Raw genomic sequence first — 19,334 nt, forward strand, 5'->3', positions numbered from 1 at the left:
TATTTTTAGTTGGAGATGAGTTTTTATTCACTGTTCTGTTGCTTACCCCCAAAATGACTATCAAAATGATTATTCACCCTCATGAGTCTGTGTGTCACCAGCACAGGGAGGGTTGCCTGTGCTGTTTTTAAACACAGAGCCCCTGGGAGCAGAGGACACATTCTAGTTCCAAGCTGCTGAAGACAGGCTCCACCCAGCCGCCTTGCAGCAGCAGCCTACTCCTGGCTCTACAAAGGCCTGTCCCAAGGGGAGTTGTGGGTTGAGGAGAGTTTCAGACAGTAAGGAGGAAGATCAGTCCAGGTCTGAACTTGAACAAAGATTAATGCTGACAGCACAGTTATGAGACTGTCAGAATTGAGAAAGACAGCTAAGACACTTCAGGCCAGATCCAAACTCTGCAGGACAAAGGACATGCAAGGTGGGATGAACTTTACAAAATCACAGAGGGCAGAATTGGTCTTTGAGGAGTTGCTAGTCTTTTGTTTAAGAGTTTGGTAAATATCTTGGTAGAGAAGTGGATGAAACCCAGGGTTCTCACAGCAGGAGCAGGTCATCTCTTCCCCCCAAACTGGCCCTGATCAGGAATATCTGACTGCTTAGTCACCTCACCTACTAGCCTGCCAGCTTGCCAACCTGCCAGTCCATCCTTCCTACTCACTCTCAAGGTTCCTGTAATAATACAACTGTAAACCTAAAAATTTACAGCCAATTTTGAAAGAGATGCATCCTACCTCAGGAAACCGTTATTGAATATGTCAATTGTGTTGTAATGATATGCTTCTTCTAAGTATGTTGTTATTAAATAAATAATTTTTAAAAATTTAAAAAAACCAGAATTTTATTTCTCAAAATTTTTGAGGGTACGAGTCTGAGATTAAGGTTATTGGTAAGTTTAGTTTTCCACTGAGAGCTCTTTTCTCATCTGATAGAAAACTGACTTCTTGTGTCTTCCTATGGGAGAAAGACCAAAAGGAAGCAAGAGCCATGACGTCTATTTATAATGGCTAACTAATTCCTTTATGAGAGTTCAACCTTCCTAGCTTCCTCTAACCCTAATTACCTACTGAGGGCCTAATGTCCAAGTATCATCACCTTGGAGGTTATGGCTTCTGCATAGAGCATAATCTAAAATATATTCTGTACAGTCAAGGTGATCATTTAAGAATATAGTAACAATATGATTACATTGGTGTTATAAGACCCATGTGCTGCTGGTGTGCTAATATAATTAGAAGAGACAGAACAATTTAGAATATAGTACAGATACAGAAATATAAAGTGGACCTAAACTTAGAAGTTAGGACTAAGTAGCACTTAGTAGGACATTATTGGAATGGAAATGAAAAGTGGTGCGAATGAGCATGCTAGGTGCTATCTAGTAATTTATAAGGTACTGTGCCTGATTTGATGGGAGATGAAGAAGGCTTGAACAGGCTTTGAAAAATTAAAAATGGAGAAATTCAGTGAGGTACTTCAATGTATCCTTAGTAGGCAGTAGCACCTTCGGAAACAGGCATGTGTTCTGTCAGAGTTCTGTTGAAGAGTACAGTGAACTAGAATCAGGAATCATGCTTTTTAGAGCTGTCTGTAAACCTTCAATATAACCAAGGAGTCTCTAAGATCTGTCCTTATGTGAGTCTGATAGCCATATTAGTTCTCCAATGATCTTCTGATATTTATGATATCAGAATATTAATCATTCTGATTTAGTACTTTTTTGTTAGAGATGTTAAGACATACATAAAATTGTCAAGAACATTACTAGAAATGTGGAAGGGATCCTGAGGAGGTTGAATTTGGACTGGAGTCTCCCACTAAACCTTCAGTCATGCCTACAGCCATTTTTGGTTGCCACAGCTTGGAGATTGCTGCTGGTACCTAATGGGAAGAAGCCAAGGGTGTTGCCAAACATCTGCTAGGCACCCAAAACTCCACGTAGAGAACAAATGTCAGTAGTGCTTAGGTTGAGAAAAACTGGGCTAAGTGGCATCATCCTGGGGTTGGATGATTAAAGCTATGTATAGACAGAACAAACCTATTGTAGTTGACTCCAGGGAGGAGTGTGTTAAGATTCACCTCATTTTTCTGACATTATGTATAGACTTAATTATTACCTGATCCAGTGAGTTTCATGCCTTTACTGTTGTCTGTTTCATGCTTGGCACTGTCTTACCAGTGTTGGGCAAACAAAACGGTGTAAATGGAATAATGAGGGAAAGGGAAAAGGGTACATAGTTTCTGTTGTTGTTGTTTTTTGGGTTTTTTGGTTTTTTTTTTTTGGTCTTTTTGAGACAGGGTCTCCCTATAGCCCCAGCTGGCCTGGAACTCACTATGTAGACCAGGCTGGCCTGGAACTCACAAAGATCCGCCTGCCTCTGCCTCCCGAGTGCTGGGATTAAAGGTTTGCGCCACCACTCCCTGCTCATAATTTTTGTTATTCTTAATAGAATGTATTTTTAGTTGATTTCCAAGGTGATACATGCGTTATAGGATAAAATGTGTGCTACAAAATTAGATACTAATATTCAAATTAAAATTGATGTGAAATGCATGATACGTATTAGATACCAGTTTAATTTTTATAGATTAGATTATACTTGCCAGGCAGGGTGATGCATGCCTTTAATCCTAGCACTCGGGAGGCAAAGGCAAGCAGATCTCTGTGAGTTAAAAGCTAGCCTGATCTACATAGTTCCAGGCCAACCAGAGCTACCTAGTAAGACCCTGTCTCAAAATAAATCAATAAATCAAAAGATTATGGTAGGGTTTGTGAGATGGTCAGCCAGTAAAGGAGCTTGCCACCAAGTTTGATGATCTGAGCTCAGGTCCCGGAATCCACATGTTAGAAGGAGACTCCCACAAGTTGCCTCTGACCTCTACATGTGCTCTGCATGTATCCCTACAAAATAAATTGTAATGTGAAAAATTATACTGGCTTGGGCTAGAGAGCTGGTGTGGCCATTAAAGACTCAGGTTCACAACCAAAAAGATTATGCTGCTTTGAAAGGTCTATATTGAGCTACAATGATTTTTGAGATGTTCAGAAATTGCTGATTTGTGAACCATAAAGTGCCTACATTTTGCATTGCTTCAACAGTTTTTCAGACTACTAGTAGTGTCTCAACAGCTTTTTGGTTTTTTCAATTTATTAATTTTAAAATTTTATTGTGACAGGATCTTGGATCTTGCTGTGTAGTTCCGGCTGAGCTGGATCTCACTGTACATCCCAACCTGGCCTTGAACTCATGATCCTTCTGAGTGCTGGAATTATAGGTATGTACCACCACACCGTGTGGCAATTATTATTTGTGTGTCTGTGTATAATAAGCTTTCATATAATTTATTTTTTAAATTTATTATTTTATGTGTATGCATGTATTGCCTGCATGTATGTGAGTGCACCCGTGTCATGCAGTACTGCGGAGGTCAGAATTGGGAGTCATATCCCCTAGAACTGGAGTTATGGACAGTTGTTAGCTGCCATGTGAGTGCTGGGATCTGAACCCAGGTTTTGACAAAATTATAAAATGTCAGCAGCTGCAAATCCTTTATAAGCCTCCTGAATTTTTGATTTGTACTAAATTCTCAGATTACGTTTATAGAAAATGTGGAATGAATGGAACATAATCCATTTTTACAAATAAAAGATTGTATTAATGAGAGTTACTGCTTAGTGCTTCATTTTAACAACTTGTGCGTTGCTGAGCATGTGTGGTTTCACACACTGCTCTGTGTGCTGGGGATACCACAGTCATAAAAAGATATAGTCCCCATCCTTTGGAGTTTATCTTCTGGATGGGCAAGAGGAAAGAATCAAGATAAATAAGTAAAGTTTACATACAAAGTGGTGATAGCACTTGAAGGTGAACAAGAAAGGTAGTGAGATTGGGAATAGAAGTTAGGTTGGTTGAGGTATTTGAGGATCTCACTGAGAAGAGTTCTTAGAGCTGAGCCCTCGAGGTAGTCCGAGGATCCATATTGTGGGTATTTGGATGAAGAAAGTTCACGTTAAAGGGAACAGCAAAGACAAGGACCCTGAGCAAGACAAAGAGTTTAGAGTGTCCAAGAACTATGGGGAGGGGGTGTGGCTGGAGAGATGACTCAACAGAGAGGACCTGAGTTCAGTTCCCAGCACCTATTTTGGGCATCTCACAAATGCCTGTGACTCTAGCTCCAAGGGATCTGACACTCCCCTCTGAACCAATAGGCACTTACATACCCACACATTGACATACACATAATATATAACTAAAAATAGTAAAAATAAAAATCTTTTAAAAATAGAGCGATGGCTCAGTGGTTAAGAGCACTGACTGCTCTAGCAGAGGACCCAAGTTTCGTTCCCAGCACCCTCATGGCAGCTAACAACCATCTGTAACTCCAGTTCCAGGGGAATCCAACTCTTTCTGGCCTCCATGGGCATCATACACACATGGTACACTTACATACATTCAGGAAAAATACTCATAAAATAAAAGTAAATAAAAATAAATAGCAAGGAGGGAGCCAGTGTGGTAATTTCTGTCTGTAATCTGCATTGGGGAGGCAGAGACAAGTTGATCTTGAGTTTGTGGATAGCCTGAGCTACATAGTGAGACCCTATCTTTATATATAGATTTACACGAACACATATAGGAAGTTAGTATCATTTGAGTGAAGTGGTAGGTAGTAGGTGAGGAGAAAAGTATGAGATAAACTGTAGGGTGGTATGCTGTGGTTATGTATGCACTGGAAGGACTTGCCCCCTCACAGAGTGAGTCAGCAAGTCAGTGGAATATTTAGAGCCGAGCAGTAATTTGATTTCTCACAATCATTCTGCTTGTCATATGGAGAAAAGATGAGGTGCCTTGAAGGAAGGAGTACTCCTCAATGGGGATGTCAGCACTAAAGGGAGAAATTTAGGAAACTCAAGGGAAAGGACTACAGTTAAAGCTAGAAGGCCAGGTGTGGTCATCTAAACCTGTAATCCCAGGACTGGAGAAGCAGAGAGGATTGGGGGCTTAAGGCCAGACTGTTACAAAGTAGGTTCAAAGCTGTTCTGGGCTACAAAATGAGATCCCATCTCAGAAAATAACAAAAAACGCAAAGAACTTAAGGCTGCAAGTAGAGAGTCTCAAAACAGTTCATTCCTAATACGTCTGCCTCACAAATGCTGAGTACTTGGACATTTGTGCAGTACTATTTGTTGACTATGTAGATATTCTTACTCTATAAATTTTATCTTTTGTATATAAATCATGAAATTCATTCGTATGGTTCAATAGAAGCATATGCATTTAATGCTTTCCCTCTATTTCTGTGAAGCAAACAATGGAATGATACTTTAAAAAAATAGCTATTGGGGCTGGAGAGATGGCTCAGCAGTTAAGAACACTGGTTGTCCTTGGAGAACACCCGGGTTCAACTCCCAGCACCCACATGGCAGCTAACTGTCTGTAACTCCAGTTATGGGGATCTGACGCCCTCTTCTGACCTCCTCAGCATTGCATGACATGGGTGCACTTCCATACATGCAGGCAATACATGCATACACATAAAATAATAAATTTTTAAAAATAGCTTTTTAATAAATAAGAACTTTTGTCTTCAAGATACCAAGGTACACTTAAAAAATAAATTTGCTAAGGAAGATTCAGCTAGTTTGGACTGAGGATTCCACCTTGAATCTCTTAACTGTAAAGACCTTTTTTTTTGGTCATTTTGAGACAGGGTCTCCATGTACCCCCAGCTGCCCTGGAACTCACTGTGTAGACCCGACTGGCCTGTAACTCACTGAGCTCTTCCTGCCTCTGCCTCCCCAGTGATGGCAGATCACATCATATCTGTCATTGTAATTGGTTCTGATAGCTTCCACCAGCTTAGGCAGAGAGCCTTTGTCTTCTGAATTAACCTGTATGAAGGCAGTGGTATTGCACGACTTCTTTCTTCCTGTGAACCAGCTGCCTCAACCTGGCCTTTCCCTTGATAATGCAATAGGGGACCCCCATCTTGTGACACAGGGCAGCCAAGAAGACTACCAGATGGGGTCTGCATCATGTATGATCATCACCAGCTGAGCCTTGTTCTCCACCCATTAAGAATACTAACCCCTGCTTGGTGGGATGACCCCTTTGCTAGCAGCCTTCTTCCTAGCTCAGGCCAGCGGCCTCTTTGGCTTCTGCTTGGTCTCTGACCTGATCTTGTGTGCACGCTTAAGTACCTGCATTTCACAGGTGGTACTTTCAGCCACTTACAGAGGATAGTCCTTTGTCACTGCAACTGGATGTATTGGGACTAATTGATGAAGCAGTGAGGTCTCTTGGGCTAGATGTCCTGTCCAATGGCATATTTCTTAGGCCTTTTCTCAAGCAGAAAATTCACTACCTTTTTGGCCTCTTCAGGACAGCAGAAGCCAAGGCCACCTTCTTCCCCTTGGCCTTCTTTCCTTTCGGCATCCTGCTCGACTGGAGAAGAGAGTATGTTTACTTATTTTTGTGTGTCCACATGCACGTTCATGTATGGTCAGAGGACAACCTGAAAGAGTTGTTTTTCTCCTTCCACCATGTGGAATAGATCTCAGGGTGTCAGGCTTAATGACAAGCACTTTTTACCTGCTGAGCCATCTCCTGGACCTGGATTTTTTTTTTTTTTTTTTAAATGGAAGAGATTATAATCAGTTTAATTCTGAAGTCACAGAGACCTTACCTTGCATCATAACATTCAAGCTGCTCCTCCTTGTGTCTCAGTCTTGTCTGGGTTTTGTCTAACATAAGGATGTTTGTAACTACTGCAAAGCTTTTGAGAATTAAATAATGCATTTTTCTGTGCTCACCAATGGCTGATGTGTTTATACTTAGGTGGCAGATATATAAAGCAAGCCACACCTTTCAAGAATTAAGAATTAGAAAATGGATCAACCGCTCGTGATCTGTGATGAAGAAGACCCAGAACCACAGAAGAGTTTACAAGAAACTAAACAGATTGATGATGAAGATGCTGAGCTGATCTTTGTTGGGGTAGAACATGTAAGTGAGGATGCTGAACTGATCTTTGTTGGGGTATCTTCAGATTCAAAACCAGCCAGTTCAAACATTTTGAATAGAGTCACCCCAGGTTCACGCTTAAGAAGAAAGTGTGGTCACCTTAGAAAAAGTAGTGCTCAAAGAGTGCAGCCCACAAGCCGTGTGGCCCCCGAATCAGAAACGGTGACCATCTTGCCAGCATCTCCATCTGAATCACGATCAACAGATAGTCCTATTATTATTGAGCCTTTGTCTGAACCTGATTGTAAAAACAATTCACCACAAGACGTGCCTAGTAGCTCCTCAGAGTCCTGTTGTTTGGTTACATCCACAAGTTCATTGCACCATCCAGCGAGGGCAGTGCTTTCAATAGGAGATTTGAATGAAAGTCCTCGTGTATTGAAGCGCCGTATCACTTCTGAAGTAAATGGCATAAATCCCCAAAGGTCTAAACTTAATGATGGACTTGTAGAAGAATATTCAGCTTTGTCCCCTTCAGGGAATTATAGTACAGTGAACCCTCAACCAAGTGCACCCTCAAGTGAAGTTCATGTGCCAGTAAACCATGTTGAGAATGGAGCACCTTTTCCAGAGGACAGTGTTCACTCCAGTCCTACAGGTTTAAATCTTGACAGAGAAAATGGGTTGACAAAAGCAGACTTTTCAAGTCTAGCAGGTCAAAACAAGACACTTGATCCCAAGAAGGGAAATCTGACCCTCTTACTTAGTGACTTTTATTATGGACAGCATAAAGGAGATGGTCAGCCAGAGCAGAAGACTCACACAACCTTTAAATGCCTCAGCTGTTTAAAAGTTCTAAAGAACGTTAAATTTATGAATCACACCAAGCATCATTTGGAACTTGAGAAGCAGGGGAGCGACAGCTGGGAAACCCACACCACCTGCCAGCACTGCCACCGGCAGTTCCCTTCTCCCTTCCAGCTGGAGCGGCACATTGACAGTGTGCACACTGCTCCAGAGCCCTCTACTGTCTGCAGAATCTGCGAATTGTCATTTGAAACAGATCAAGTTCTTTTACAACACATGAAGGATAATCACAAGCCTGGGGAAATGCCCTATGTGTGCCAGATTTGTAACTACAGATCATCAGTCTTTGCTGATGTGGAAACACATTTTAGAAAGTGCCATGTAAACACTAAGAATCTACTTTGTCCATTTTGTCTTAAAATTTTCAAAACTGGGTCACCATACATGTGTCATTATAGGGGGCACTGGGAAAGGAGTATTCACCAGTGTTCCAAATGTCGGCTGCAGTTTTTAACTTTCAAGGAAAAAATGGAGCATAAGACTCAGTGTCACCAAATGTTTAAGAAGCCTAAACAGCTCGAAGGGTTGCCTCCTGAGACAAAAGTTGTGATTCAAGTGTCAATGGAACCTCGTCAGTCCGGATCTGTGAAGATGGCATCCATTACTGTGAGCACAACTGATTGTGAACCATCTTCCCCTAGATCTAAAGGCAGAGCTTCAAAAAAACCCCATCAGTTCTAGTTTTGGTAAACCAAATAGCTAAATCAAATCCTAAAGCCCCCGTAGAGACAAGTGCAAACTGCACATTGTTCATTAGCTCCAAGAATGAGAAAACTAATGAATAATTGAAGGTTTTTTTAAAGTTCATGATAACGCAGGTTTTGTGTGTTTGTGGGGTTTGTTCTTTGTTTTTGTATTACTTCAGAGGCTAACTTAAAGGCCTCAGAGACAATTGACAAGCACTCTACCACCAAGCCGCATTCCTAGATTTACAGTATATTTTGACTGATTGAGGTATTTAGAATGCGTCTGGTTTTCATGTTAAGTGTTGGCGCCACGCAAGAAAGTGTTTGCATGTGTCTGAGTGAAAGGAAGAACAGTTGGCAACCTCTCCATTAGGCTTCTTGTTACTTCTAAGCTCCAAAGCTCTTCTGTGTAAGAAATTAGAGAGTTGAGGGCGGGGGAGGTGCTCTCAAGTCCCCACCCTTCCCTAAGGACCTGTAGACAGTTAGTATTTACTACAGGGAGGGGTTCACATGACCCCACCTTTCCTTGAGGATCTATAGGCAATTCATGCTTGTTGGAGGAGGGAGAGACATTTTCTTCAGTGGTGTAGTGCCTGGTAAGTGGCACATGATCTTAAAGATAACCTTTCACTCCTATTAACAACCCTAATTAAACTCACTAGGACACACACACCCCAGGAAAAAAAACAAAAGGCATGAGGGTAGAAGGGATAGTCTCCAAGAATAGAAATTTGTTCTGTGAGAATCACTCAGTTACACTGCAGGAGCTAGTATAACTGGAATTTTCTTAGGAGCTCAAGCTCCTTTTGCCAAAAGTTGGCAAAATGAAAGTAATAAATTTTATTTTTATGTTCATTAATAAATGCTGATGTGCTTGAAGAATTTATATGTTTTAAAAATAGTTCATTTTTTTCCCGCATCACTTTAACATATTCTAGATCTCATTAATTCTAGTCAGAATGGATTAGCTTTGCTATTGCCTGTCCCATTTCCCTATGTACTCCTCGAATCTGGCTCTGAAATCTGGATGTGAAGGTGAGGGAGGTGCTGTGGCATGAAGGCAGGTACCTGTTAGTGAAGTGAGAACAATGCTTCTTTGTCCTTAGTAGGGACAGGCACACAGTCACCCCTGTCTTGGAGCCAAAGCAGAAGGAATACTGCCTCAGTGTTTTTACCTAAAGGAAGAATATCCAGGGATATAAAGCCATTCTTATGAAATGACTACATTTGGTTACAGTCTCTACAGACAAAGCACTGCTGTGTACAGCCTTAGCTTCGTAAGCAGCAGTAGTCATTAGAATGGGAACTGGTATCTGGACACTTCTTATTGAGTGATCCTTAGGGAAATTCACTTCCCCTTCATTTTGGCCTGCTGTGTTTGAAGAAGGAACTGGTCGTATCTTTGTCGGCCACTACGTTAAAGCACATTGTCTTTCCCTAGGGAAAAAGCCTTGGCATGTGTAGTTTGAAGAAATTGGACCCACAGTCTTACCTGAAAGGGTCAAAAAAAATGGTATCCGTCCTGTTTATAGCTTGGTTTACATTTAGTTCTGTTAAGCTGTAATGGGGGCTTGTCCAAGAATATTGAGCACAGCACAAAAAGTAACCCAGGGTGACCAGAGTTTAGGCCCTTTATAAGGCCTTTTATTGTGTTTTTCAATAATGTATATCTTACGGTAATAGAACATGTGAAGCTTGCAGTTTTTGCAGTGCTAGGGATTAAACCCTGGGCCTTGCACATGCCAGGCAAGTGCTCTACCACTAAACTGTATCAATTTCTACCTTGCATCCAACTTGAGTGTTACAATGCGTGTTTTTTTTTTTCTTTTGTTGTATGTATAATTTCCCAGTTGTTCACACTAATACTGTTTGTGTCTTACTTGAAGCACTTTAGTGTGTGTGTAAGAAATGTCCTAAATGAAAAGATTCTCCTTTTCTGCCATCTAATATTTCCTGCTACTTAATAGTCACTATCCAATGGAGGAACCTTCTTCCTTGCCCCTCCTTAAGTACTCTTTCACAGAACTGCAGAGTACCCCTTCAGGAGAGGTTCTAGACAACATCAGTAGCCTTAGCTGCTTCTGTAAGTTTTCAGTGTTACCTCCCTGAGCCTGGTCTAGTGATGCCTATTGTTCCTCTGTCCCCAGCCCAGATGTCCAGCAACTTCTGTTCATCAGTCAAGGAATCTGGCTAGCATCTTGCTTATAAACATAGGCCTGGAAAAATCTCTAGTTTTTCCATTCCTTTCTTTAAAGGTACCTTATCTTGCTGGGTGTGGTAGCACACACTGGTAATTCCAGCACTTGGGAGGCTGGAGTTCCTAACCCAACTCCATGACAAGACCCTGTCCTTAAAACCAAAAAAAAAAAAAAAAAAAAAAGGGGGGGGAGGAGGCACTTTATCTCTCTCTCTCCCTTTTCCCCACCTCAATCTAGTTAAATTTCCTTAGATTTCACAAAAAGTTAAGAGATAATCATCATACCTTACCATCTGTTACAATTGAGGGAGGTAAGAGATTGTGAATATATTCTGTTGTGTTTAATTTGTTCCTCGATTGATTGATTGGGTGACCAATTCGCATCTTTAATATTTACTAGGCCTTCTCAGTGAGTATACCTAGGCCAAGGCACACTGGTGAAGTTTTACACCCTCCCTTTCCTTTAGGTGTAGAAAGTGTCTGTATTTGTCCCACATGCTCTGGTGGAAAATCCTACTGTGTATAAAATGGATATGCAGACTCTTGTATACTCTATGGTAAAAATAGCAAATGTCTTAGATCTGTGTTTTAGTGAGTGCTTAGTATTGGCAGCACTGTTGTAGTTTGCTGTTTCACTAAAGCATGCTCCTAAGGAGTACAGATTGTTGTTTACTGCTAGCCAGAGGTCCCAGGGGTCTGGCCCTGCCTACCTCCTGTCCCATTCTCTGCTATGCTACCCTACCATTTTCCCCTGAATGCACTGTTCCAACCTATTGGCCTTATTCCTCAAGTAAATCCCATTTCCTCCTGACCCAAAGGTTACACAGGCTGTTCTCCTTTGTAGAATGCTCTTCCCCTAGGCCTGCATGGCTTGCTACCTCACATTTGGTTTATTAAGCTTTGCCAAGATTATTAGAATGGTTAGAAATATCCCCTGCTTCTTAAAACCTATTTGTTCCTTCTCTTTGAAGGCAGTTTACCTCCCACCATACCTTTCTTTCATCTGTAATCCAGCCAAATTCCCTAGATTATTCACAAAAATCTGGGAAGATATCATCAAAAGCTTTGCTTCTGTCTTAGAAATGAGCTAGCTTGAGTCAATTTCTGTGCCTATAACAAAAATATAGTGAGCCGAGTCTCGGAAGCGTTCTGTTTTTATATTGATAGCTCTATATATTTTTAAAGCAATGTCACTTTGTTTTGTTTACAAATATATTGAATATCTGTCCAGATTACTATTTTATTACTCCTTATGAATTTTGTTGCTTGTTCTTTCAAATAAATTTTATTATTTTATTAATGTTGCAAAAAAGTAAAATAGTTATAGTAAAATGTTTTGTGAAAAATTTTGCTTTATTGTCTTTCTTCCACTAACATGATATATTTTTCATTTAACTCTTTAGTACCTTCTGCCAGTTGAATTTTGGTCTTATTTCATTGATTATAACTTCTAAACAATATGTATAGTGCATAATAGACTTCTTATTCTTGGGCTCTTAATTTTTTTTTTATACAGTTGGCCCAAATAAATCCATTTATTTTTACTCTTAAGGTCATTTGAGGATCTGTTCCTCAGGGGTCACATGGGCTTGGGAGGAGCCTCTGGCTCCTTTCTTTTACCATTTCTGCCTATGTGAAGATAAGTCAAAGGTCCTGCTCGACCATGTCTGGCTTCACTTGGAAGCATGGATGAGATGTTTCCTCTGTGTTGACCCTCCTCTTTGTAGACTGGACACTGTTCAAGTCCATCTGGTGGGGTCTCTGTGGCCTCCCTGAACAAGAAGACAGGTGACTCACCTCAGTTTTGAGAGGTGTTCCATATTCCCCTGGAACTTAGTTGACCTTGGAGGGCAAGGAGCAAAAACTGTCCTTTAAGTCCCTCTGATCAGATTAGCATAGGCCTCAAAGTATGTCTGTTAAACATCCAGTAAGGTTAGTTCCACCAGTCTGGTACTTTTGATTACCATGTGCTATGTAGATAAAGCTTGGGTTTAAATTATTTTATGTGTATGTGTGTTTGCATGTATATTCACCACACCCATGCCTGATGCCCACAGATGCCAAAGAAGGCGTCAGATCCCATGGAACTACTGTGACAACCGGTTGCAAGCTGCCATGTGGGTGCTGGGAGCTGAACCCAGGGCCTCAGCAAGAGCAGCAAGTGCTCTCTGTTCTTGTTGTGTATGTGTATTGTGTGTGTGCACATGCCATTGCACGTGTGTGTAGGTCAGGACAACTGAGAGTTGGTTTTCTCTTTTTACTGTGGGATTCTGGGGATTGAATGCCATTAGGCTTGTGGGGCAGGGCTTTTACCTGCAGAGCTGTCCTTTAGCCCTTTGTTCTTGGCTTGAATGAGGTTCCCTATCCAAGTCTGGGAATAGTTGCTTAAGGAACTTCTAGTTCCACTTTAGAGTCTTTCTTCATTTTATTGGATAGTTCATAACAATCATTTGGTTGGTTACCAACCCAAGGTTTTGCAAGCCTTTAATCTGAGCACTCTGGAGGCAAAAGCGGGATCCCTCAGTTGAAGGCCAGCCTGGTCTACACACACAGTGAAGTTTGTCTAGTTAGGATTTCATAGTGAGACTGTCTCAAAAACAAAAAGCCTCCAATCTTCCTCCCCCCAAACAAAAAACAACAGTTTTGCTTGCCACATTCAAAACTTTGGTTTTAGAAACTTACTTAACCAGGTGTGGTGATGCATGCACTGGAAGCTGAAGCAGGATTTCGAGTTCCAGGCCAGCCTGGGCTACTTAGGGAGACCCTATTATAAAAGATCAAAACACAAACTGTTCTTATTTTTTTTTTTTAAAAGTAGTCTGCTGGGGCTGGAGAGGTGGCTCAGATGGTAAAGAGAGAGCACTGGCTGCTCTTGCAGAAATCCCAGGATCAATTCCCAGCACCCACATGGCTGCTCACAACCATATGTAACTCCAGTTCCAGGGGATCAGACACCCTCTTCTGGCCATGTGCTAGGAGTGTGTGTGTGGTGGGGGGAGGAGGAGAGACTGGTATATATATTATATAAGCATCCTTTCAAATTGTATATACACAGATAAATAGTATAATCAAAAAGCAATGGCAGGATCTATGGTAATGCAAAATTATGGTATGCAGAATAAGAAAGCAACATGAATTTTTTTTTGTCTTGTTTTGCCTTTTTAATTTGTTTTGGTTTTTTTGAGACAGGATCTCATTATGTAGCCCTGGCTGGCTTGGGACTATCTATGTAGACCAGGTTGTCCTTGAACTCAAAGAGATCCACCTGCTTCTGCCTCCTGAGTCCTGGGATTAAAGGCATGTACCACCACACTTGACCTGAATTTTCTTACGGTTTTGTTTTGAGAACCCAAGCTGCTTCAAACTTTCTATGTAGCTGAGTCTAGCCTTGAACTTTTTTGTCCTTTCTGAGACAGGGTCTCCCTGTAGCCCCAGGTGGCCTGGAACTCACAGAGATCCACCTGCCTCTGCCTCCCCAGTGCTGGGATTAAAGGTGTGCTCCACCACGCCCAGAAGCCTTGAACTCTTGATCCTCCTGCCTTCACTTTCCAAGAGTGGAGATTCCAGGTCTGCTTCACAACACCCAGCACTGAATTTGTGAGTACTTGGCAGTAACACATGATGGTAATATCTGTGAAAAAGAATGATAACTAGCAGCTGGGTGTGGTGATGCACATCTGTGAGCCCAGCACTTGGGTAGTAGAGGCAGGAGGATCAGGAGTTTAAGGTCTATCTGGCTACATAATGAGTTCTAGGTCAGCTTGGGGTTATGTAAGAGTTGGCCTCAAATACACAAAACAAAAATACTAAATATAATTGAATTTGTTTAATCTGATGGTGATTATTTTATCTTTCAAATGAGTTGCTTTTAAGATATATTCACTATATAAGTAGAAGAAAGTAGGGCCGGGCATGGTGGTGCACACCTTTAATCCCAGCACTTGAGAGGCAGAGGCAGGAGGATTTCTGTGAGTTTGAGGCCATTCTAGTCTATATAGTTCCAGGCCAGCTGGGGCTACAGGGAGGCCCTGTCTCAAAAAGACCAAAAACAAAAATCAGTAGAAGAAAGTAGATTCCATTTCAGTGATTAGCTTGTTTAAAGAGAACAGTTGCTAAAATGTAAGAGTTCTATCAAGAGCCTTAACACAAGTCATTTTTTTAAAAAATTATATTTTATGTGTATGAATATATTGCCTGCATGTATGTAAGTGCACCTGTGTCATGCAATACCTGCAGAGGTCAGAAGAGGTATTGAATTTCCCTGGAATTGGAGTTACTGATGGTTGTTAGCCACCATGTGGGTGCTGGGAATTGAACCCGGAACACAAGTCTTCCTGAGAGCAAGTATTGACAGACTAGCTTTTAGGCCTAAATTTAATGTTTTTAAGACCCTTTAGAGAAGGACAGCAAGCAGAGACTCCTATGCGTCCTCCAAAACCTAAAATACTTATTCCTTGTTACTTGCAAAGAAAAGTTTGTTGACCCCTCTGGACTGTGAATTTATGGTTTAATGCCCTCTCCTGTATTCCTGATGTTCTGCTCGTAAACTCGTGGTTTATAAGAGCTTTGAAGATGGGTATGATAGGGCTATAATTCCTCTATCCTGTGACCCAGTTTCCTTTTGGGCTCTCTGTTCTGCTCCATTGGTCTCTACATCTCTTTTTATGTCATTTTGATTACTGCTGCTTTGTAGTATGTGTTGAACTTAGAACAGTATTTTGCTTTGTTCTTTTTTCAGTGGCTTTAGCTGTTTTGCTGCTTTTGTTTTGTAGTTGCTTACAGATTTTAGGATTTTTTTTTCTGATTCTTTGTAGAGTGTCACTGGTATTTTGATGGAGATCTCAACCTGTTTTGTTTTTGAAAATTTAAGAATTTGTATCAGCCATTCTTTGGTCTCTGTTCTTTTAATCATCTAACAATTCTTTTTCAAGTTCTTTTCTAAAATCAATGACTTGCCTTTAGTGGACAGAACTTTGACTTTTTTATGAAGTTCAGTTCAGCAATTTCTTTGGCATCTTTATGACTTGTCTATTCTAAAGCCATTAAGATATTATCTTGTGGGGCTGGAAGGATGGCTCAGCAGTTAAGAGCACTGGGCTGCAATTGTAGAGGACCTGCATGTGGTTCCCAGCACCCACACAGTGACTTAAAACTGTCCATAACTACATTTCAGGGGATCCAGTGTCCTCTGGCCTCTGTGGACATTGCATGACACGAATGCACTTACATACATGCAGGCAAAACACACAAAATAATCAAAAGCAATTTTAAGATAACTATTTTTTTAGTGTTTTTTTTTTTTTTTTTAACTCATGTGGGTCTGTAGTTCATCATAATTTTGGGTATGGCATAAGACAGGAAGTCAAGGTTACTTCCTTTCAAATATCTAGTTTTTCCATACTGTTTATTAAAAATACTTATACCAATTTGAATTTCATTGACATTTTTGTTGACTATCAAGTAACTGTATATATGTCAGTTTAAGCCCGAAGTTTCTATTATATTCACAGATCATTTGTAGATCCTAATATTGATCTCATTTGGTCTTAATTACTATAGCTAAGAGAAAATTTCAATATTACTAGGGTTGTTCTGAATTCTTGCTTTCCCATATAGCCTTAAAATAATTATTGCCAGCCAGGTGTGGTGGTGCACACCTGTAGTCCCAGCACTTGGGAGGCAGAGGCAGGTGGATCTCTGTGAGTTCAAGGCCAGCCTGATCTACATAGTGAGTTCCAGGACAGCTGGGGCTACAGGGAGACCCTGTCTCAAAAAGACAAAAAAAATTTTTTTTTGCCAACATTTCCATTTTAATTGGAATTTTTTTGACTCTATATACAAATTTGGGGATATTCGGTGTATTAAAAATACTGTGATCATTTTAACTTTTCCAAGGGTTATTTTTGTTTTTGTTTGAACCAAAGTTAGTATCTAATTCAGGATTCACTTTGATGAATATCAGATGAAATTTCTTATGTAAAAAAAAAGTTTTATAACTTTTCTTAGTACCTTTTGATAGCTTTCCAAGAAGGAAGTTTCCAATAACATTTAACTTCATTAACAGATAACTACAGTATGTCAGACCACGTTGGAATTTTCTTTAAGAAGGTAGATCTATTTTTGTATGAGTGATGGGTATGTCTAGACAGGTACATGATCTTTAGACTTTGATTTGTACAGACTCAATTGAGAACTGTTTTCCATGTGTCAACAAAAACTTCACAACTCATCAAATTCAGAGAAACAAAGGATCCCCAAAAGTATATGTGCCATTGTTAGAAATAAAATCTGAGGTCCAAGGACCCCACCTATATCACAAAAAGAACATGTGGATAAAGCAAAAGTAACCTGGCAAGGCAAAAGGGTGCTGTATATGGCCATTTAGATCAGCAATCATACCTAACACAAAATTTGATAGGCTTTTATCCCTAATGAAAGAGTGTTGTGTCTTTTCACCATTGGCTGGGGACTGACCTCACAGTCTTTCCCAATTGGCTAGCTGAAAAGAATAGATGCAAAGGAAGAGGAAAGAAGGTTGGCCCAAGAGGGAGAAAGAGTTCCACCATCAGGTTCTGGGAAAGCTTCAGGGCCTTTTCATAAACAAAAGTATTACAGGGTGTGTGGGGAGATTAGAATTCCTTATCGTAAACCAAAAGTTTAAAAGAGAAGACTAATGTTTCTTACACCACATTCTTTGACAAAGCCTATTATAGCAAGTCTTCCTGAATTGTGTACATTTAAGTGGTATCTGTAAGTGCTATAAGAGTGTATTCTAAAATTATTAAAAATACAATTATACTAGTTATGGTGGCACATTCCCATAAACCCAGTGCTTTGGAAGCTGAGGCAGGAGGATTGCCATGAAATTGTGGCCAACCTGGGCTATATAGCAGTTACAAGGCCAGTCAGAGCCATGTAACAATACTGTGTCTCAGTTTCACCCCTCTCCAAAAGACATTATTATACAAATAGCATGTGCCAAATTTTGTGTATCTTGTTACTCAAGGAGCCAACAGAATGACAAAGCTGATTCAGTAAAGGTACAGTGAAGTAGGATTTATAGTTAATAATAGGATTGCTAAATGATGTTTGATAAATTAGATTCACAGCTGACTATAACTTAAAGCCATGGCTCTTGGGATTATTAGCCTCACTACCTTCTTACCTCTTATTTCATTTTTCTGTGTGTAAATGCACCCATGTCATACAATGCCCGCAGAGGTCAGAAGAGGGTATCGTGGATCCCCTGGAGCTGGAGTTACAGACAGTTGTTAGCTAGCTGCCTTGTGGGTGTTGGGTATCAAGCCCAGTTCTCTGCAAGAGCAGCCAGTGCTCTTAATTGCTGAGCCATCTCTCCAGCTCCGTGTTTCTTACCTTTTAACATAAACTCACTAGTTGTAAAATATCTGGGTTCTAATCAATTAATAGAGAAAAAAGAGTTACAAATTCAGATAAGGTAAAATTGAATTATTTAAAATCTGTAGCTTGACATTCCACAATCACAGTTTTCTTTTTCTTATATTCCCAATTAAAGAACTTATTTGTTCAAAAACATCATTTTTAAATAACCACAGTCCCACAAATTGCAAGAAGAACCTAGTGAGTCCTTCCAGATTTTTGCAATGCTGACAATTTTTGAACAATTTCAAATAGGAAATTAGTGTTGCTGTGATACAGGACTGTTGAGGTGGAAGGCCTGGACTCATCTCCATTCCCCACTGGAATTTTGAACTCCCACTATGGGGCTGTTGCAAGGGCTATTAAAGGGTTTTAGGGGCCCCTGCGATTTAAGATTATTCATTACAGCTGTTACTCCCTCTGGCCTGAGTGGGTATTACCTCCGATGAGGAAAAGAGGTAGGGTCCTTAAGATGAATCCAGATTGGCATTGTTGTAATATCTCTGTTAACCTTCCTTTGAGTTGTCTAGACCTCTGGATTTATGCCTGCCTCTACTAAAGGTAAACAAAGATTCTACCCTGGAGTTATAAAAATATATGCAAATGAGCCAAAGCTAGGATGCTTCTGCCTTGCAAAAGAGCTGGGGTTTCAGGCATGATTAAGAAGGAATGATCAGCTCTCTCTGACCCGCAGACTTCTCTCTTCGGGGTAAGTCTATCCTGCCCTCCTTGCCTTGACTCCCCCAGCCTCACTCACCCTCCAATCTCCCCACTGGTCTCCACCTAGCCTGGGTCCTGTCCCATTCCTTGTCTTGGTGCCCCAGACCACTGCTTCTTCCTGATCCTGTGCATCCAGAGCAACTCAGTTCCTTCTCAGGTCCCCAGGAGCACTGCTTCTGGGCCTGGCCCCACCCTCACCTCCCTGTGCTTCCCTGGGCCTGCAGGACCCGCAGGCCTCTCCGAACCGACAGGCTTCTCGCTCCAGGGTAAGTAGATTGGGCCCTCGGCGCCTTGACTCCCCCAGCCTCACTCACTCTCCCATCTCTCCCGCTGGTCTCTCCTCCTAGCCTGGGTCCTGTCCCATTCCTTGTCTTGGCGCCCCAGACACCTGGGGAACCACCACTGCTTCTTACTGATCCTGTGCATCCAGAGCAGCTCAGACCCTTCTCAGGTCCCCAGGGGTGCTCAGGGCCTGGCCCCGCCCTGACCTCCCCCTGCCTCCTT

General features: G+C 41.1%; 1 protein-coding gene across 3 annotated transcripts in view; it reads left to right on the plus strand.

Annotated features, from left to right (window-relative positions):
* Positions 1-12,008, plus strand: part of Znf280b (zinc finger protein 280B) — a 37,438-nt gene extending 25,430 nt beyond the window's left edge. For all 3 annotated transcript variants that reach the window (XM_017800126.2, XM_008840987.3, XM_029567330.1), the window contains 2 exons: positions 3,175-3,273; positions 6,837-12,008. In XM_017800126.2, coding sequence (XP_017655615.1) covers positions 6,888-8,510 — 1,623 coding nt within the window. In that variant the 5' untranslated portion in view covers positions 3,175-3,273; positions 6,837-6,887 and the 3' untranslated portion in view covers positions 8,511-12,008. The remainder of the gene's footprint in view (positions 1-3,174; positions 3,274-6,836) is intronic.
* The last annotated feature ends 7,326 nt before the right edge of the window (positions 12,009-19,334 follow it).

The sequence above is a fragment of the Nannospalax galili genome, unplaced genomic scaffold (assembly GCF_000622305.1).
Source record: "Nannospalax galili isolate Female #2095 unplaced genomic scaffold, S.galili_v1.0 scaffold259, whole genome shotgun sequence".
Lineage (NCBI taxonomy): Eukaryota > Metazoa > Chordata > Mammalia > Rodentia > Spalacidae > Nannospalax > Nannospalax galili.